Below are 18,086 nucleotides of genomic sequence, written 5' to 3'. Positions count from 1 at the left end.
CCAATGATCTTTCGAGAAGATCGTTATCCTTCAACCATGGTGTCCTCCTTATCGACTGCCGTGGGGCTAATGGAGATATCCCGGCGAGGTGGTGAGAGGTGGTGAGACTGGGGTTCCGGCTTCGGATTCGAATTCTTTGCGATCACAGCCCAAACTTCCTCCCCAGTCAAGACGACAATCGCGGAGAAGTCTTCCATTCATTGACATACCTATATAAAACACCTGTCGGCTATCTGACTTGCGCTGTCTGAGGTCGCAAGTGATCAGTTTTCAATCTCTTGTAACCAAACCATCTCTTCCCCGACTCCGTCTCATTTCCCACCACCTCGCATCGGCAGACTCCATTTGCCATCTCTAAAGCCATGCCGTCCACCTTGGATGTGGCGCTGCCACACCCCTTCGATCCTCTCGGCACAGTCGAGATCGAGGAAGCTATTTCCATTGTCACCAAAGCCCATGGCGAGCTTTTCTTCAACGTCGTTTCCCTCCTGGAGCCGCGCAAGGCCGAGATGACCGCATGGCTCGCCAACCCGGACACCGCGCCTCGACCCACCCGTGTGGCCGAAGTAGTGGCCATTGCCAAGGGTGGAAAAGTATACGATGGTCTCGTAAACCTGGCCGAGGGCACGATCACGAAGTGGGAGCTGCTCAACGGTCTTCAGCCTATTGTAAGATGGGAACTCCTAAAGAGGGGAACAAAATGAGTGAATCACTGACCGAAAATGTCTAGATCACCATGGAAGAGCTCATCGCCGTTGAACACATCTGTCGCAAGGATCCCAAAGTCATTGAACAATGCGAGCTCAGCGGTGTCCCCCGAGAAGAGATGCACAAGGTCTACTGCGACCCCTGGACCATCGGTTACGACGAGCGATTCGGCTCCCAAGTCCGTCTTCAGCAGGCCCTCATGTATTACCGCCCCGACGTCGACACGTGCCAATACCAATACCCTCTCGATTTCTGTCCCATCTTCGACGTCGAAAAGCAGGCCGTCATCCACATAGACATTCCGAAGGTCAGGCGACCCTTGAGCAAGACCAAGCCCATCGACTACCACCCGACCGCCGTCGAGGCAACCGGGGGCTACCGCCAGGACATCAAGCCCATCCACATCACACAGCCCGACGGCGTCTCTTTCCAAATCACAGGCAGGGAAATCGAGTGGCAGAGGTGGAAGTTCCACATCGGCTTCAACTACAGGGAGGGCATCGTGCTCAACAACATCACCTTCAACGACAAGGGCACCGTCCGTCCCATCTTCTACCGCCTGTCCCTCGCCGAGATGGTCGTGCCCTACGGCAACCCGGAGCACCCCCACCAGAGGAAGCACGCCTTCGATCTGGGCGAATATGGCGCTGGCTACATGACCAACAGCCTGTCCCTGGGCTGCGATTGCAAGGGTGCCATTCACTACCTCGACGCCGAATTTCCTACCAGGTCTGGCGGCACCAGGACCATCAAGAATGCCATCTGTATCCATGAGGAAGATGCCGGCATTCTGTTCAAGCATACCGACTTCAGGGACGATTCGGTCATCGTCACCCGTGCGAGGAAGCTCATCATTCAGCAAATCTTCACCGCCGCCAACTATGAGTACGCCATTCAGTGGATCTTTCACGTATGTTTCGCCCTTCCCCTTCCCCCCCCTTTTCTTCCCTCGCGTACCTTCTCGTCATACTGATAACATGATAGCAAGACGGCACCATTCAACCCGATATCAAGCTCACTGGTATTCTCAACACTTACGCCTTGAACCCCGACGAGGATACCGACGGCTGGGGCACTCAAGTCTACCCCGGAGTCAATGCCCATAACCACCAGCACCTCTTCTGTCTCCGTATCGACGCCAACGTCGACGGACCTCGGAACACAGTCTTCGCCGTCGACGCCGTGCCCTCCGAGCATCCCGTGGGGAGTGCCGAGAACTTTTACGGCAATGGCTTCGGCGCCAAGCGTACCAAACTCGACACTACCGGCAACGCGGCGACCGACTACAACGGTGCGACCAGCCGGACCTGGGACATGGTCAACCCCAGCAAGATCCACCCTTATAGCGGAAAGCCCGCCAGCTACAAGCTCGTCAGCCGCGAAGTGCCGGGTCTGTTGCCCAAAGAGGGGTCTCTCGTGTGGAAACGAGCTGGCTTTGCGCGCCACGCAGTTTATGTCACAAAGTGTACGTGCTTTTTCTTCTCCCATCGCCCTAGCTGACCTGTCGAATTTTTTTTTTCTGGGTTTTTTTTCTCTCGTAACGTTGCCCCTGACCTTTCTTCTCGCAGACCGCGACGATCAGCTCTGGCCCGCAGGCCGCCATGTCCCCCAAACATCGGGCGAACCGTCCCAGGGCATCCCCGAGTGGATCGGCGACGGATCCGAGTCGGTGGAAGACGAGGACATCGTCCTCTGGCACACCTTTGGCGTAACGCACATCCCCGCCCCGGAAGATTTCCCCGTCATGCCCGCCGAACCCATCACCCTGCTCTTGCGCCCGCGCAACTTCTTCCTCAGTAACCCGGTGCTCGACGTCCCGCCCAGCTACGCTTGCACCCCCAGCCAGGTTGCGGCCGCAGGTGCGGGAGCACTTGATGCCACGGATCGGATGAGTCGGCTTGCCTTTGAGACGAATGGCGCCGCCGCTTGTTGTGGTAGTAATGGGGCGGCGAATGGGCATGCTTCCAATGGGACGAATTGGTCTTGATTCTGCATTTGGCCCTTCTCGAAGATTAGGGGTCCGTTGCTTCTGGGATATTGATTTCGCATTGATGAGGGGCTGAGTGTCAGAATGAACACAATGACGATGTAACTAACACCGGGGGAACTGGTATTTAGCGAGCTTTTACAATGATTATTACTTGAATACTTTTGAAGCTCAGGATATGGTGTGACTCGACTCTGTTCTGTGCTAGCCACAACCCCCGGCGGTCTTGACTCTTGGCAACGGGATGGACGGCATTTGAGCGGATCGTCCCGCAGAATGGGGACGTTGCATGGGCTGGCACCACACAACAAACCCGTCCTTTCGCTTTCGAAGAGGAAAGAGACAACAGGTCTACTTCCCAGGGAGGATGCCGAGGCCCAGTCCTGCATATTCGTTTGCGCCATCTTACAAGTTTACATGTGATGCAAAACGCTTTCCATAACTTACCATCCATCGCCTGCCGCATCCTACGTGGGTTGGCTGGGGGTCACTTACGTACAGCGGTAGGTCTAAGACTGTAAGACCTAACTCACTGACGGCCTCACCACCATTCTGAAAAGAACAATGTCATCATGCCCACATTCCGGGACGATAAGGTGCATAGCAACCCTCTCCGTCTGCAATCGGGTCGTGGGGCTGCGGCGAACTCGTAGCCCATTTGGCCATTCAATTGTCGTCCTCTACACTACAGGCACACGAAGGGCCGATCTTTGTCTCGAAGAGGAATGTGGGAATGAATGAGGACCTCACCACCACACGTTACACGGTTACACGTGCGGGAGACTGAATAAACAGATAGCCCGAAACACGGAACACCCCACGTTCCCGCTGCTTGTCTTCTGGGGAAGGTCACTTCCTGACGCTAGAGTCGGAATAGGAGGTGATGATCGTCTTGCCGAACCGTCTTTTGCAGAAGCACACCATGATCTTCGTTCTCTGCACGCAATCCCGTCTGCTCCTCGAATGGAGGGTACCGGGGAGACCGATTCCGCCATGCATTTCCAACAGAAAAAGTATAAAAGGCTGGTTGGAAACCCGTCTTGTTGTGGTGGAGAGAACGTAACTCAAGTCATTGAGACACTTCTATCAGAGGATTCAAATCCAAAACCGCAGCCATGAAGCTTCTTACCTCCTTGATGGGACTGGCCAGTCTGGCGTCTCTCGCCGCCGCCCAAATCCACGGCTTTGACATCTCGGGCTGGCAGCCGACCACCGACTTTGCCAGGGCCTATGCCAACGGAGATCGTTTTGTCTACATCAAGGTATGTTAAGAACAAACCCCCTGGCAGCCATCCAGCCATCCGGCAAGGTCCCGCCCGTTCTACCGCTTGCATTCACGGAGAGACTAACAGTATACCACCAACACCACCAGGCCACCGAGGGCACGACCTTCAGGAGCTCCGCCTTCAGCCGCCAATACACCGGCGCGACCCAAAACGGCTTCATCCGCGGCGCCTACCACTTCGCCCACCCCCACGTCTCCACCGGCGCCGCCCAGGCGACCTTCTTCGCCCAAAACGGCGGCGGCTGGTCCCGCGACGGCATCACCCTCCCCGGCGTGCTCGACATCGAGTACAACCCCAACGGCGCCACCTGCTACGGCCTCTCCCACGCCGCCATGATCAACTGGATCGAGGACTTCGTCGCCACCTACCAGCGCCTCACCTCCCGCTGGCCCGTCATCTACACCACCACCGACTGGTGGACCCAGTGCACCGGCAACTCCAACCGCTTCGCCAACCGCTGCCCGCTGTGGGTCGCCCGCTACGCTAGCTCCGTCGGCACCCTGCCCAATGGCTGGGGCTTCTACACCTTTTGGCAGTATAACGACCGGTATCCCCAGGGCGGCGACTCGAACTGGTTCAACGGCGATGCGTCCCGTCTTAGGGCTCTCGCTCTCGGATAGGCCTGCACTCGGAGATTAAGCGCACCGTCAAGCGCACCGTCAAGTGCTCGCTCGGCTGGTTGTCCTGGCTTGTGGGCAAGGGGGCTCGTGGAGATCCTCATCAGGGTCTTCAGGCTCCCTTCAGGCTCCATATCACCTATCATAGTACCAGTGATGTACTAGCAGACATACTTAGAGACACACAAGTACCTATTATACGGGCAGTTATGTCAACCAATGGTAATTCTTGTCTCTCCATGTACATGTAAAAGTATCAACCTGCTCCATGCGCCTACCTGCCCGTACTGATCCGTGAAGTAAATCTCGACACAATCCCCTTTGCCCCTGGGCTCTTACTATCCCACAGAGATCCAAACTTTGGGAAGGAGAAGTTTCAAATCGTAGTCTTCCAGGAACAAAAAGCAATTGCAGTGGTCAATCGAATTCGTGACACGAATAACTTGTTGACTCGTTACGTCGCCCTTAAAAGAAGAAAAAAAGTCGGGAAAAGTTCTCGAAAAGAAGGGAAAGAAAAGAAGAGAACATAGCAAGAAGCGAAGAATCGGCTGTAGCAAGCGGAATGTCGGAGACTTAAGTGAGAGTAGCCAACATGGCCCGCATAAGTGCAGGAGGAGGACCTGCAAGAAGAGCATCAGCAACTTATTTGTTCCCCAGCACGAAGGCTTTGTCGGCAAAAAAAGGAAAGAAAAAAAAAAAAAGAACAACACAAACGGGGCGCACCTCATCGGTAGTACTTGGGCACGCTGATGGACATCCTACCTTTCCTGTCCCTCTCGATCCGCGTCCCACGGTAACCTTCCTCGACCTTTTCGACCTTCTCCTGCTCGAGCACGAGCGCGCCGTCGGGCAGCCGCTCGGCCCTCACGAGAGCACCCGCGTCCCGGTTGCCAATTTTGTAGTCGTGGTGATGGCGGCCGACCCTGGTGTCGCGTAGCTCTTCCTCGAGCGCCTTGATCTCGCGGCGAATGTCCCGCTGCGAGCGTGAGGCCGACCGATGGCGCACCACGGCTACGGGAGCGACGGAGACGTCGTCCGAGGGTTCGTAGTATGTCGTGGGCGTGGCGCTGGTGGTGTAGGACGTCACGGTGCGCGCAGGAGAAGGTTCCCGTATGACGGTCTTGTTGACGATTTCGACGTTTGCCGGAGGGGCGGCGTCTACGACGACAGGAGCGGGTGCTGGAGCTGGGGCGGTGAAGATTTCTTCGCGGCGTTCCTCCATGATGTTACCTGCCGCTGAGCGGGCCGCGGCCAATTCCAGTTCGGCTGGTGTCGTTTTGTTAGCCATGAGTCCATGACCCGAGGGGTGGGGTGGCACGGGTACACGGGGTTTGTTGCACAGCAGGAGTAGGAGGGGTAGAAGGTGTGCTGAGAAGCAGAGAGAAAGGCTGGGGACCTAGGTGGGGTGGGGAAAGGAGAGAGAGAAGGCCAGGTGAGGGGTTTCGTCACTCACTCTTTCTGTAGTCCTCGCTCAGCTTGAGCAACTCGTCAATGTTTTCTCGACCCAAGGCCTTCAGTACAATAACCGTGTTCCCCTGGCAATCAAACTAGTCAGTCGTTGGAAAGAAGGACGGGGAAAAGGCTCGGGAAGAAGGAACAAAAAGGCGATATCCGCACCTCTTCAGTATAAGGATAGCCCAGTTCGATGAGGGCACGCTTGGAAACAAGACGAGCAGGGATGCGTGTCTTGCCCTTCTTCGGATACTCGTTCCGAATCATGGTGCCACCACTGGCACTCGACGAGCGGGTCGAGGTACTGGACGAGCGGGAACTGGCCGAATAGGCGCGGGTTGTGCGAGACTCGCGGCTGCGATCGCGACCTCTCCTGCGACGGGAATCCCGGTAGACCTCGCGTTCCTTCAGACGCTCGGGCATGGGCATGGGCATGGGTATGGGCATGGTGCGAAACTCCTCATCGCCATAATGGCCCGGGTCGGCCACCTGGATCTCGTCGTAGTGACGGCGATTCGGAGGGGGCTCTCGGGTCCGACTCCGCGGCAGCGGGATTGGCACATAGGGCGGCGCTCGGAATTCCTCTCGGTCGCGTCGATAATCTTCGCGTTCGTGGCGAAAATCATCTCGTCGAGCAGGCGGGCCGTACTCCTCACGGACGTGGTCCTTCTCGAGGAAGTGCAGAGGGGGCGGTCGGCGGTCGAAAGTGTCAAGTGAGGACTGACGTCGAAGCAAAACGTTGGGACGACGGGCCGGCGGAGGTGAGGGGCTGCGAAGATCTACATCGCGCTCCTTCTCAAAGACGACGCGGCGGTCGAATTCTCTCTCAGGTTCACGTCTGGGTGGATAACGGGGCTCAGGATCGTAGTGACGGCGGTCGCGCACAAAATCATCGTCAAAGCTTCCCCGGTAGCTTCGGCTGTAGCTTTCGGCGGATCGTTCCCTGGGAGCCCGGGGAGCTGGGGGAGGGGGGCGGGAATAGTAGTCATCGTCTCTGTCGTCGAAACGAGGTGGGCGGTCATCAGGATAGCGATCCCGCTCGTAGGCGAATCGATCACGATCCCACCTGGACGCCATTATGGGAGAAGAAACGTTTGATGCGAATAGAAATTGAATCGAAGGGTATCAAAACGTATCACTTGACGAACCAAATGCGTGTGAAACGAACCCAAGAGATAATATATAGCACAGAATATAGTGGAAAGGTAAAGAAAAGATAGAAGTAAAAGAGATGGTCGACAGATCTGATGGTGTTCTTGTCGTCGTCAACGGTAGTGGATGCCGAGGGGGGGGGCGGTAATCGGGATATCGTAAGTCGGACGTTCAAGCTGGTCCAAGCAGGCGATGACGCAAACTGGCTGAGAAGAAGTGGAGCTGTCCGTATATCTAGGGGCTTTGTATGGGTACGAGCTGACAAGCCGTGGGGTCTGGACGTTGAGCAGGGATCTGATTCGACGAGGTTATCTTTTGGTTCTCTTTTTCCAGAGGACCCTTACGTGAAGGCATAAAGGGAACCAGCTGGAAGTTGAAACCGAAAAGAGCCAGGAGCCAGGTATAGGTTCGTGACTTCCCTCTCGTGAGCAAGTTGGAGACTCGGAGCCACGAGACGAAACACTAAAAAAAATGCCGACACCTTTTCGAAGTCGATAATGGGCCGAGGCAATGTGATCAGCTTCGCTTTTCACTTGCTTGTGACCCTTTCAAGATGATCCGGTGATGGGTTTTAGTCGCCCACCAACTGCGTAGCTTGCGGGTTTGTCTTAGGACGGGAGTGTGGAAGAGGTCGATGGGAGGAGAGGGGTAAGGGAGACCTGGGTGGTCCTTTAATAAACCCAGCAAGAACGAAAGAGAGGAACAGAGCAATTTGGAAAAGGGAGAAAAAAAAAAAGAAAAAAAGGGAAGAGAGGAGGGGTTGGTCGGTTGGTAAAAGAGAGTTTTGTACTAGAGCATCAAAGAAACGAAACGACTCGAGGTAGGGACCAAGGACCAAGTAGCAAGGGCGAGGGACCGAATACCTTACGTAGCACCTATGTACAACGAGCAGGGGCGCCATAAGGTAGGGATCTGTTACCTACCTTAGCCCATATTGCTCGCTGTTAAGTCACCTCCCCCGCAATGTCCCTTAGAGTGGTACGCAACTTAGAGGGCTCTTCCAAGTTCCAGGGCAGGTTGACTGACGTCGTACTTCCTACAGTACGCCCCAAAATATTATAATCTCGCTCCAACCATCATCCGCCTAACACGCTTGTCTCGCTTCCCTACGCACTATTCGTGGGCTCTTCCGACGCTGTGACCAGACCTTTCTTTGTGACAAGAACCTTTTTCTCTTTTTTCCTCTTTTTCCTCTTCGCGGGGTCCCTTTTAGTCATTCGTCTGTTTCATTTTCCTGCGAACCCACGATCGTCATGGTGGTAGCCGCAGCGGCTCAAGCCTCCTTGACCGGGCTCGACGGTCCGTTGGGCATTTCTCGACACTACGAAGTACGGATAGAAATGGAACAGTAACCGTTGGGGCTCCTCGACGGCGCTGCGCCCCATATGTGTCCCGTACCTATGTACCTTAGTGTATCGGGTTTCGAATTTGTAACTTCGTACACCATAGGCACTCCGTAACGCACCTAGTGTTGGTACTGATCAAAATCCAACCGACCGAACAGCATTACGAAGCCCTGCCGATGGCATTTCATTCGTGTCCGACGGTTTGATCTCTTGTTCGTCTTTATTACAGCTCAGCAGACAGTTTGGCTTGCTGGACATGTACCACTGCCGCCATTGGAGTCTGGTCGATGCCCGTGCATCTTGTAGTCGTAGTGGTAGTGGATAACGCCCAGAAATTCCGTGCAATATGACGTCGAGTTCAGCAGAGAGCTGATGCAGGGCCTCTTTTGTCCCCTCTCATTCTCACTGCCTCATTCGTCTCTCCGTCATTGTCCCACTGAAATTGCCCAACCATAGCTAGCATATGGGCCTTGCACATGGGAGTACGAAGTGCCAATCAATACATTTGCAAACACCCGCTGGCCATGGCCACCTATTCCGGGCAGGATGTCCACTTGCTTCTAATCCGAATTGCCATAATCCTGCTTCGGGGAAAGCGAGTGCATAGGGGTCCATGTCCATTGTGAACCCTGAGTGTCGAAACAAAGTTGACCCTGTGCTTCAGGAACCCACCCGCCTGCGCGGTCCTGGTGTCTTTGTGTACCTAGCCTTCGACTCGAGACAGAACACAGGAATCCACGAAAGGTAAACGATGCACGGATACGAATGAAACACAGTCGCGGGTTAACCGCCGTAGTCCCACGTGTCCTCTGATTGAAACAAAATGCCAATCCTGTCGCAATGCCTGTGGATTGGTGGTCCATATTTGTAAAGGGACGATCGGCTTTATGTCAAGGGGAACCGCGAGGAACTCGGTCCGTCCCGAACACTGAAAATCGAATCCGAGTTGCCCGTCCTGAGACCGTCACTTAAGACGTCGTGAACGGATTTAAATCGTCGAGAAATATCATAGTTCCACTATATTTGCTGCCCTCTCGCTGCCTCTTTATAATCGCATATTCTTCTGTATTTTCCGCCAGCATCATAAGCCAAATCTCTGTTTTCGTTCCTTGGGTGCTTTTGACGATCCTCTCGCGTACGTTCCAGGTACTGTACGCGTATACCTTGTGCCTTATATACCTTACCTAAGGTACGGTAGGTACTCTCCTAAGGTATATAACGGGCGCTGTACCCAGTAAGTATCGGTACAAAGTACGGACGAAGCACATTGGGTGCTGTTACCCAGAGAAGGGCAACGCCGCAATGTTATTGTGGAGCCCCACTGTAGTGTACTTTGAACTTTATCAGCCTACGGCATAAGGTAATCCGTCTTCCAATCCATTCGCTCGCAGAAACCCCATTTTTCCCGTCTGGTGAACGAAGTTGCCTTTGGCTTCTTCACCATGTACGTTAATCCCCAGCGCCAATGCTTCCAAGGGATCAGCATTCTAGGCCTTACCTACGTCTCCTGGCCGCCGAAGAAACGGATGTCCAGGTTTATGTAAGTCTCGCCGAATCACTAGATCGCCTCTATGACCTGGGCCAGGGGCGTTGCCCTCGCCCTCGGCCTCCTTTTACGCCGCCCTGGACGTTTCACGTATTGCGGCGCGTAAAACTGACGGGTTGCGGTCGAGATGCGATGCGTGCCTGACGATCACGGTTCCCACAACCCTTCCTGTCGACCGAGGCATCAGTCACGCACCAGACAAGGGCGTATGAAACTGCAAAGAGCCGCACCACAGTGAGTCGGAGATTCTACGGTAGTACGGAGTACAGTTGTATGTCGGTATATTTTCATTTTTGCATTTTTCCTTCCTCTTTCCTCACGCGGAGTAATTATCTATTCGTACGAGAGAATCTAGCCGAGGATGAACCAGCATCCGCTCTGAGGCTTATTCGGGTTGATTCCTCTCCGAGTCTGCCCAATGCCTCTTATATCAACCAATCACCCAAACCCAGTAAGGCTGTGCTTCGCTTGCCCAGACCGGGGCACCCTGGCCGTTAACTTCCCAAGCATGTCAGGACCCTTGTCCAGAGAACACGCCGCCATCTAAAGGTAGGAAGGAATCTTCTAAGAGCGGAGATTCGGACAGTCCACGCTCAGCCAAAGTGGGCAAACTGGTGGAAACACACAAAACTACCCCATATCCCCCGACTTTGTTATCACAAATCCCCTCTTCTTTCCTTTCCCCGTCCTGCCACCACTGCATTTTCATGAAGAGAGCAACATGTCGAGGTTCGTGGAGTTTAGCATCTATTATTTGGCGGCCGCGGGGGTTGTCGGTCTCACGGCTCTCGCTTCGTTTTCCCTCTTCGTCTGTTCTCTGGTCGTATCGAAAGTGCATAGCGACCCAGCGAGGACATGGCTCATTCTGCTTCGCGTCGCGTTTCCCTTCTTCGTACTGTACGTGCCTCTTTGTCACCGACTCGCCGTCCTCTTCTCTTCCGCACCCACATCTCCAGGTCCGGAATACAGTGATAGGCTAATTTGTCTTGGACTCTTGCTCTGTAGCTGGTCATTATTGACCCCCGCGGCATGGGCACTATACGCGATAGACTACGTCGCGTTCAACGACCCCTGGAGATACATGAGCAGCATCGCCCGCTTGAGCATCGATGTCGCCTCCGTCTTGATTTTCCTTGTGCTCGTTCATCTCCACTTTGGAATCACGCTCGCTCGTGACGGGAGTCTCAGTCGAAGGGCGACAGTGGCGAAGAAGGTGTCCTACATCGTCACCGTGCCGCTTTGGGCCTTGGCCCTGGCCACGTTTAGCATCCTCCTCCGCGTTTTCACTGCCGTCGACCAGTACACCGTCCCTGAACTCTATATTCTGCTGGACGACCTCCTCCGGCTAGACCTAGCCTTCATCAGCATCTTATTTGTTCTTTCTTTGGCCGTGGTAGTGGCGGCCGTGTGCATCACGGTTAAGTCACGGAAAAGCCCGCCGCATGTGCGCTATGTGAGTGCAACTCGAAAACCCCGGCCCCTCCTTTTTTCTCTTTTTTCCCCTCTTTTATTCTTATTAGGGGTTCTTTTCTATCCTCCCAGAATTCTCGAATGCAGGAGACTAATTTTTTCCCCCTTTCCAACCATATAGGCGTGTTCTATCTATCTGGCATCCGCCATTTTCTGGTGCCTCGGCCGTCTCTACATGCTCGTCGAAGCCGCCTTGTGGTCCAACCCCGCCGGCGTCTACGTCCTACGTCCCATGTGGGGCATCCTCCTCACTGCCATCTTCCTTGGCGTGTGGACTTTCATCATCCTCACCATGCTCTTCGCCCTCGGTGCCAAGAAGGCCGACGGCCTCTGGACGGTAATTCCTCCCTGGGCCCAGCCCGCATACCTCGGGCATGCTGTTCCGGAAGAAGGATACCACGCCTATGGGACCCAGCCGACATACAATTTCGTGGAGAACTACCAGAAGAACCAGCACCCCGCGGCCTGGCAACAGCCCATGATGCCCGTGTCACCGACGCCTCTCGGTGAGTTGAACGCCGTGCCGCCCGTGAACGAACTGGGCGGATACCAGCGGCCGGGGGAGCTGGGGTCGAACGCGCAGGCGTGGGAGATGACCAGCTCGCCGGCGCCGCAATATGCGCACCTGTATTCGCAGACGCAACAAGACGAATCGGCACAGCACGGAAGTTATGTGAAGTGACCGTCGTAAGTCCAGGATGGAGAAGCAAGGAGAGGTGAGGGGGCGCTCAAGTTTGATAACGATACGGTTCATATGTACCATACTACAGCATACAGTCGGTTTCTATAGATGCAGCATCTAATCTCTAATATATCACATAACGTTACTTGCAGAGGATCGCGGTCCCAGGGCTGGTAGTTCCATAACTGGACAGTGAAGCCTCTTGTGCGGTCATCACTTGTGCGGTCATCACTTCTCTTCCGGATCCACGTACTCCTGGGGCGCCACAAAGTCCTCGTTTTCCCACGTCTTGGCGACGTACCTACATAACGCACAGGCTGTTTAGTCACAACCCTCACTTTCGCGGCGGTCATGAGAAGTGCTTCATAGGAGTGGGACTTACTTGGTATGGCTGCCGCGGGCAGCTAGCTCACCCTTCTTGTTATAGAAGCTCACCGCCGTGAACGCGAGCGTCCTTCCCACTGACGGATGGGATCGAATGTCAGCACCCGCCAATTTTCGCATCATCACCAAGCGCCATATCCAATGACAGGGTCGGGGGCTACGTCGGCGAAGAAGGGGGGACACGTACTCTTCTCGCAAATGGCTGTACCTGTCATGCGATCTCCAACGAGGCCGCCAGGGCTGAGATATGTCACTGAGGGGATATGTTAGCAGCCAGACCCATGATGAGGATACCGAATGTGGTAGGGGGGAACAAGGGGGCCGGACCATTGAGATCGGTCGATACACCTGTCGCGAAACGTCCCTTGGACGCAACTGCTAGGGACCCGCCCAGATCGACGAGGCTAGCGATCGTTCCGCCGTGTATTGTTTGGAGGCGGTTCTACCACGAGTGAGTCGGTTATGTCGGGGATATGGAAGACAGGTCGCAAATTAGTGCGCAGAAACCAGAGAACATACAGTGTGCTCTTTCTTGATGTCCAGTTCAAACTTGACAATGCCGTTCGATGCGTCCGTCACACGAAACTATTGTGAGGCACGAGTGAGACTTGGATTCAACCACGGCCAAAGCGTTCGACCAACTCACGTTATTCCCAAGTAACCTGGCCAGGGCGTCAGTGATTGAGAATAGGGGGGAGGGGAATGGAAGAAGACATTGAGCGCACCTTGGCTCGAGGCCGGAGTCTTTCTGGAATGACCTCAGAACCTAAGTTGGTGAATTGAATCAGTTGGTTGTATCATGGACGGGAAGTTCGCATGCATCTTCGGGGGACCGAGGACCATACAGATCGCACAAAGCGAAGGGGGGTCAAGCGGCCCGCCATCTCGTGAGTTGTGCTTGTGAGTCGTCGGTGCTGGATGATTAACACAGGAGAAATTGAGAGCAAAATGTAGTGACAGTATGCATAGCAATTCAATCAACTAAACCAACTCAAAGACGCGATAAGATGAAGCGCCCCGTTCAGCTTCGGAGTCGATATCTTGCCATTGCATCACCGTCTGTCTGGACCCGACCTCGGCACAAGTAGTCGGGGATGACGATGCGACATGGGGACGTGAGCAGGGTGGGTGGAGAACCGGACCGGCTCGACTCGGCTGTCGAACTGGAGAGCTGCGATAAGAGTGGTGATAAGGTACTGATAACGATAAGATGCAAGTGCGCATGGACCACCTGATCGATAACTTCTCCGTACCGTAGCTTGACGTCTGCTTCAAACTCGCTCACAACAACTACCATCGACGAAACAGTCACCCGCCTAGCTCCCGAGAGCGTCTCATATCTCGGTTCGAATCTTTTTCCCTTCGTCAGGCTGTCGTCTCACTGGCCCTCCTGCCGCCACCATGTCGGTCGGCATGGGCCAGTCGCTCCAGCTGGCCGACTACCTGGAGAAGCTGCCGGGCACCACCTTTCGGAAACTCTACCAGCAGCCCTCTTCGGCCTTTTCCATCTTTCGGCGCATGCTTCCTAGTCTCGGTATGCAATTTCTTTCGTTTTTAATTAAGCTCTGTTTGTTGGCTCTCTTCGTGCCGCGCTTGCCAAATGGGCCCCCGCCCGAACTGCTTTGAGAGTGAGCTGACTTGTTGTCGGAACAGCCAAAACGTTTGTCATGTGGATGCTCTACATGTCGCATCCTTACAAATTGGAAGACCTCGATGCCCGAGTCAAGCCCGAGTTCAAACAGTGCGCTCTTGCTCCCTCCCCTCCCTGGCCTATCCCCGTCCAGTCCTTTCTGCCTTTCCGTGTCGGGCGAATACTAAGACCTGTGCTTCTCCTCCACGCTCCCTACGCTCAGAAGCAGAGACCACGCCCTCGCCGTGTTACGAACTCTCCACATGATTCAGTACTCGGTTCCATCCAAGGATCGGCCACAGGAGATCCAACTCACCACCAACTTCAAACGCTCCATGCAACTGGCCCTCGAAGGCGGCGGCAGCCACAACTCCTTCGGCGTACCCTCCGACCTTCCCCCTCCCCCCGAAGTCACCATCGCCTTCCTCGACGAACACGCCCGCCAGAAGTTCGACGCCATACTACACTACATCGTACACAGCGTCGCGCCGGGGCTAATAGAGGCAGGCGGTCCAAAGTCGTCCGTGAAAGAACTGCTCCTCGCAGGCGGCATGGTCCGCAGGCAAGGCGGCGTCACCTCCATCACGCAAACCGGCTTCACCTTTCTCCTCCAAGAGAAGAACGCGCAGGTCTGGACCCTGCTCCTCCTCTGGATCGAGGCCATGGAGCACTCGCCCGCCTCCGGGCTCGAAGCCACCGAGATGCTCTCCTTCCTCTTCCTCCTCGCCACCCTCGAGCTCGGCAAACCCTACGACACCGGCGCCCTCACCGACCAGCGCCGCAACATGCTCCCAAGCCTCGCCGACTTCGGCCTCGTCTACGTGCCCCAACACAAGCCGCAACAGTACTTCCCCACCCGCCTCGCCACCGACCTCACCGACACGAGCCGCTCCATCTCCACCCGCTCTCTCGGCGCCGCCTGGGCCGCCGCCTCCGCCCCTGCTTCCGGTTCCGGTTCCGGCTCCGGCGCCGAAGAAGAAGAAGCAAGCAGGGGCAAGATCATCGTCGAGACCAACTTCCGCCTCTACGCCTACACCCAAAACGTCCTCCAGATCGCCGTCCTCTCCCTCTTCTGCCGCATGTCCGCCCGCTTCCCCGACATGGTCTCCGGCCGCCTGACCCGCGACTCCGTCCGCCGCGCCATCACCTTCGGCATCACCGGCGACCAGATCATCTCCTACCTCGCCGCCCACGCCCACCCGGAGATGCACGCCTTCGCCGCCGCCCAGGCGAAGCCCGTCCTGCCCCCCACCGTCGTCGACCAGATCCGCCTCTGGCAGCTCGAGAACGAGCGCATGAAGACCCATTCCGGCTTCCTCTTCCTCGACTTCGTCGACGAAAAGGAGTACGTCGACATCGCCTCCTACGCCGACGAGATCGGCGTCCTCGTCTGGCGCAATGACCGCCGCCGCATGTTCTTCGCCTCCAAGCACGAGCAGATCCGCGACTACCTTCGCCTCCGCAAGAAGGCCTAGCGGGTCTAAAGGGCCCGGAAAGCGCGGCAGTGGGTACTGGGGCCACTACCCATAGCTTTGCATACCCAAATTCCCCCATATTTTCCGTTTTCTCTCGTTTCTTTTCCCCCGGGGGGGAATATCGCCACTGAGCAAACGAGAACACTGAACGGAGAGCATGAAGAGGCGGCGGATGTCCAAAAGTGTTCTCTTAATTCTTCATCACGGAGTTGGGAAAGGTGTATGATTTTGCATCAGACATGACATCAAGCATAATTCTGTGACGGGTAGGCGTTGCGATTTTGAGGTGGGAGTACCCGGTTTTGCGGACGATATAGGCATCCGACGGCTGCAGGCCGCCCTCAATATTCATTAAAATACTGAAACTGATTACTCTACAGACGCTGAACGATGGCAAGTAAACTACATCGTACTCGCTGGCGCTCCGTCCCACGACTCTCATGTCCTAACTTCTCCTGTGCTGGCTACCTGACTATTGAGAAACGCTGGTTCTCCGTGTACAGACCCCTCTCGGCGAAAAATCAAAAAAACTTATGTCCCTTCAAAAGACGCTCGTCCTCTCCTTTCTTGTTGGTCCCGCACTAGCCTGGTCCTTGTCGCAGCCATGGTTGTTTTCTGTATGAACACCTCCGCTGAATTTGCGTCCCAGGTCTTCGATTTGCTTTGCAGCGATATTGCTCCGTTCGAGAAAGCGCGCGACAACCCCCTGACCCGAGCCCCACGTGGAATCAGGCATGGTCCCGCCTTGCGGGAGCATGATCTTTTTCTGGGTTTTCCGCGCAAACGACTGCTGCCATTCCTAGAGGCTCTGCTTTGCTTCGTTTGTCACGCATAAACTCTCGAGCCGAGTAAATACGGCGAGTGCCCGTACATCGTCTTCGTCGCGAGACTCCCGTGGAGAGACATGGCGGGATGTCGCGTTGCCAAGCGGGTTCGAGACCGAAATAGGTTTTGGGTACAAGTGCGGAGACCAGGCAGATGGGAATTGAGAAAGCGTGGTCAGTGCCATGGTTGTGTTGCTGTGCGATATCCCGGCCGGCCTGGTCTTGGGCTGCGATGTGACAGCAGCGCGCTTTGCTTTGAGGAGTTCGTGCAGCGACTCAGTAGCCAGACATGACGTGGATCGAAGGTGATCTTCCAACGCGATGAAGCGACCCGTCCAGTAAGGCGACGGCTGGGCCGCAGAAATTTCTTTCGGGGCTGACTCTGGGACATGGCTTGCCGAAACCACGGGTGGTGCCAATGGTATTGGTAACCGCGACGAGGAGCTCATCTTGCGCTCCGACGACGACATAGACGGCGGCAACGAGGACAAAGATATGGGGGCCGTCAGGGTGTTTATTGCTGCGAGGGTACGGGACTTTGGTAGCAAGCGCTGCTTGGGAGGAGGGCCATGCGGGTAGTTCATCTTGGCTTTGATGGACTGCGTCGCGGACCGTATGTCCTTCGCGAAGTCCAACTGACCCTTCAACGGGGCTGGCGGGGGCGCTGGTAGTCGTTTTAATCCAGGTATGTGTCCGGAGGGGTGACCGTTACCATCGGTGGATTCAGGTGCGCTGGCGTCGACGATGTGTTCGCTTGTGGGATGGTGGCCGGTTCGGAAGCTTGTTGGGAGTCGGCCGTGGTTGGAGCGGCTACGCTCTCCGGAGGCGTCTCCTAGTGGTTGACACTCGGGTCGGGTTGTTCCTGATCCCCTATTATTGCCGGGGGCAGGTCTGGGCTGCTGGGTGGGAATAGGGGATCGCCCGGCTGAACGTGTGTGCCCTGAACTCCCGGCACATCTGGCCTGGTGAATGAGGAGGGAGGGGAGGCCCGGGAGGGGCTTCCCTGGGCGTCGGTCTCTGCCTCCGCTCCCGCCCCCGCTCCCGCCGCCGTCGATGAGCCAGGACGATGGCTCTGTGTTTCCGCCGGCTCGAAGTCCCGAGTAGATAAGACCCGGGTTGCTCGCGGCGAAATCGGTCGTTCCAGCGCGTCTAGGGCTGCGACCTCGTCGAAAAAAATCTGCAAGTTCTTTCTTTCCGGCGACGACAGTATGGGCCTGCCGATGGGTGTTGGCGGGGTAACCAGGCTGGGACTTGCTGTCGCCAACTGGGGGTTGACAGAGGCCTGACTGGGGGTGGCAAGTAGACGGGCAGGGGGAGGAGGCAGCCATGTCGCTCTGGGCGGCTCCGGTCTCGGGGGTAGCTCGGGCGGCTGCTCGGGCGGCTCGGCCACTGGCAGTACTAACCTGGACGCCTGGTCCATCGTTGTTTGGTAGTGCGTCACCAAGGGGCAACGTCGGGCCCATACTAGCCATGGTTGCAGGCCCCTCGGCAGTATCTCAGCTAGGGAGTCGTGAACGGCGACGAGTA

The 18,086-nt window shown here is 55.9% G+C and overlaps 8 protein-coding genes across 8 annotated transcripts; 5 read left to right on the top strand and 3 right to left on the bottom strand.

Annotated features, from left to right (window-relative positions):
* Nucleotides 1-362: 362 nt before the first annotated feature.
* SODALDRAFT_319207 (copper amine oxidase) lies at nucleotides 363-2,695 on the top strand (the record flags this gene model as incomplete). The annotated part of the gene is made up of 4 exons (XM_028609440.1): nucleotides 363-668; nucleotides 731-1,618; nucleotides 1,693-2,173; nucleotides 2,277-2,695. The coding sequence occupies 4 exons, from the start codon at nucleotides 363-365 to the stop codon at nucleotides 2,693-2,695; spliced, it is 2,094 nt and encodes a 697-aa protein (XP_028470361.1).
* Nucleotides 2,696-3,710: 1,015 nt separating this feature from the next.
* On the top strand, nucleotides 3,711-4,784 carry SODALDRAFT_341929 (putative N,O-diacetyl muramidase). Its single transcript, XM_028613056.1, has 2 exons — nucleotides 3,711-3,957; nucleotides 4,068-4,784. Exons 1-2 carry the CDS (start codon nucleotides 3,811-3,813, stop codon nucleotides 4,599-4,601), a joined length of 681 nt encoding a protein of 226 aa, XP_028470360.1. The 5' UTR covers nucleotides 3,711-3,810; the 3' UTR covers nucleotides 4,602-4,784.
* Nucleotides 4,785-5,322: 538 nt separating this feature from the next.
* SODALDRAFT_319205 (hypothetical protein) lies at nucleotides 5,323-7,127 on the bottom strand (the record flags this gene model as incomplete). The annotated part of the gene is made up of 3 exons (XM_028609439.1): nucleotides 5,323-5,864; nucleotides 6,052-6,133; nucleotides 6,216-7,127. The coding sequence occupies 3 exons, from the start codon at nucleotides 7,125-7,127 to the stop codon at nucleotides 5,323-5,325; spliced, it is 1,536 nt and encodes a 511-aa protein (XP_028470359.1).
* Nucleotides 7,128-7,315: 188 nt separating this feature from the next.
* On the bottom strand, nucleotides 7,316-9,074 carry SODALDRAFT_354708 (hypothetical protein; the record flags this gene model as incomplete). The annotated part of the gene is made up of 9 exons (XM_028613754.1): nucleotides 7,316-7,477; nucleotides 7,566-7,642; nucleotides 7,736-7,871; nucleotides 8,156-8,223; nucleotides 8,317-8,349; nucleotides 8,449-8,576; nucleotides 8,681-8,718; nucleotides 8,788-8,953; nucleotides 9,052-9,074. The coding sequence occupies 9 exons, from the start codon at nucleotides 9,072-9,074 to the stop codon at nucleotides 7,316-7,318; spliced, it is 831 nt and encodes a 276-aa protein (XP_028470358.1).
* Nucleotides 9,075-10,683: 1,609 nt separating this feature from the next.
* Nucleotides 10,684-12,553, top strand: SODALDRAFT_18184 (hypothetical protein). The gene is made up of 3 exons (XM_028607062.1): nucleotides 10,684-10,823; nucleotides 11,100-11,547; nucleotides 11,686-12,553. Exons 1-3 carry the CDS (start codon nucleotides 10,816-10,818, stop codon nucleotides 12,244-12,246), a joined length of 1,017 nt encoding a protein of 338 aa, XP_028470357.1. The 5' UTR covers nucleotides 10,684-10,815; the 3' UTR covers nucleotides 12,247-12,553.
* On the bottom strand, nucleotides 12,297-13,721 carry SODALDRAFT_326709 (thioesterase superfamily protein). The gene is made up of 8 exons (XM_028610240.1): nucleotides 13,476-13,721; nucleotides 13,356-13,396; nucleotides 13,277-13,292; nucleotides 13,150-13,215; nucleotides 12,958-13,072; nucleotides 12,818-12,883; nucleotides 12,629-12,707; nucleotides 12,297-12,547 (listed from the first exon to the last, which is right to left on the bottom strand). Exons 1-8 carry the CDS (start codon nucleotides 13,512-13,514, stop codon nucleotides 12,475-12,477), a joined length of 495 nt encoding a protein of 164 aa, XP_028470356.1. The 5' UTR covers nucleotides 13,515-13,721; the 3' UTR covers nucleotides 12,297-12,474.
* Nucleotides 13,722-13,915: 194 nt separating this feature from the next.
* SODALDRAFT_18092 (transcription factor tfb2) lies at nucleotides 13,916-15,883 on the top strand. The gene is made up of 3 exons (XM_028607054.1): nucleotides 13,916-14,164; nucleotides 14,284-14,371; nucleotides 14,484-15,883. The coding sequence occupies exons 1-3, from the start codon at nucleotides 14,032-14,034 to the stop codon at nucleotides 15,733-15,735; spliced, it is 1,473 nt and encodes a 490-aa protein (XP_028470355.1). The 5' UTR covers nucleotides 13,916-14,031; the 3' UTR covers nucleotides 15,736-15,883.
* Nucleotides 15,848-16,490, top strand: SODALDRAFT_18100 (hypothetical protein). Its single transcript, XM_028607057.1, has 3 exons — nucleotides 15,848-16,021; nucleotides 16,116-16,304; nucleotides 16,385-16,490. The coding sequence occupies exons 2-3, from the start codon at nucleotides 16,126-16,128 to the stop codon at nucleotides 16,443-16,445; spliced, it is 240 nt and encodes a 79-aa protein (XP_028470354.1). The 5' UTR covers nucleotides 15,848-16,021; nucleotides 16,116-16,125; the 3' UTR covers nucleotides 16,446-16,490.
* The last annotated feature ends 1,596 nt before the right edge of the window (nucleotides 16,491-18,086 follow it).

This window comes from Sodiomyces alkalinus, assembly GCF_003711515.1.
Source record: "Sodiomyces alkalinus F11 unplaced genomic scaffold SODALscaffold_1, whole genome shotgun sequence".
In the NCBI taxonomy this organism is placed as follows: domain Eukaryota; kingdom Fungi; phylum Ascomycota; class Sordariomycetes; order Glomerellales; family Plectosphaerellaceae; genus Sodiomyces; species Sodiomyces alkalinus.
The sequence above is the reverse complement of the archived record's forward strand: the minus strand, read 5'-3'. Positions and strand labels throughout refer to the sequence as shown.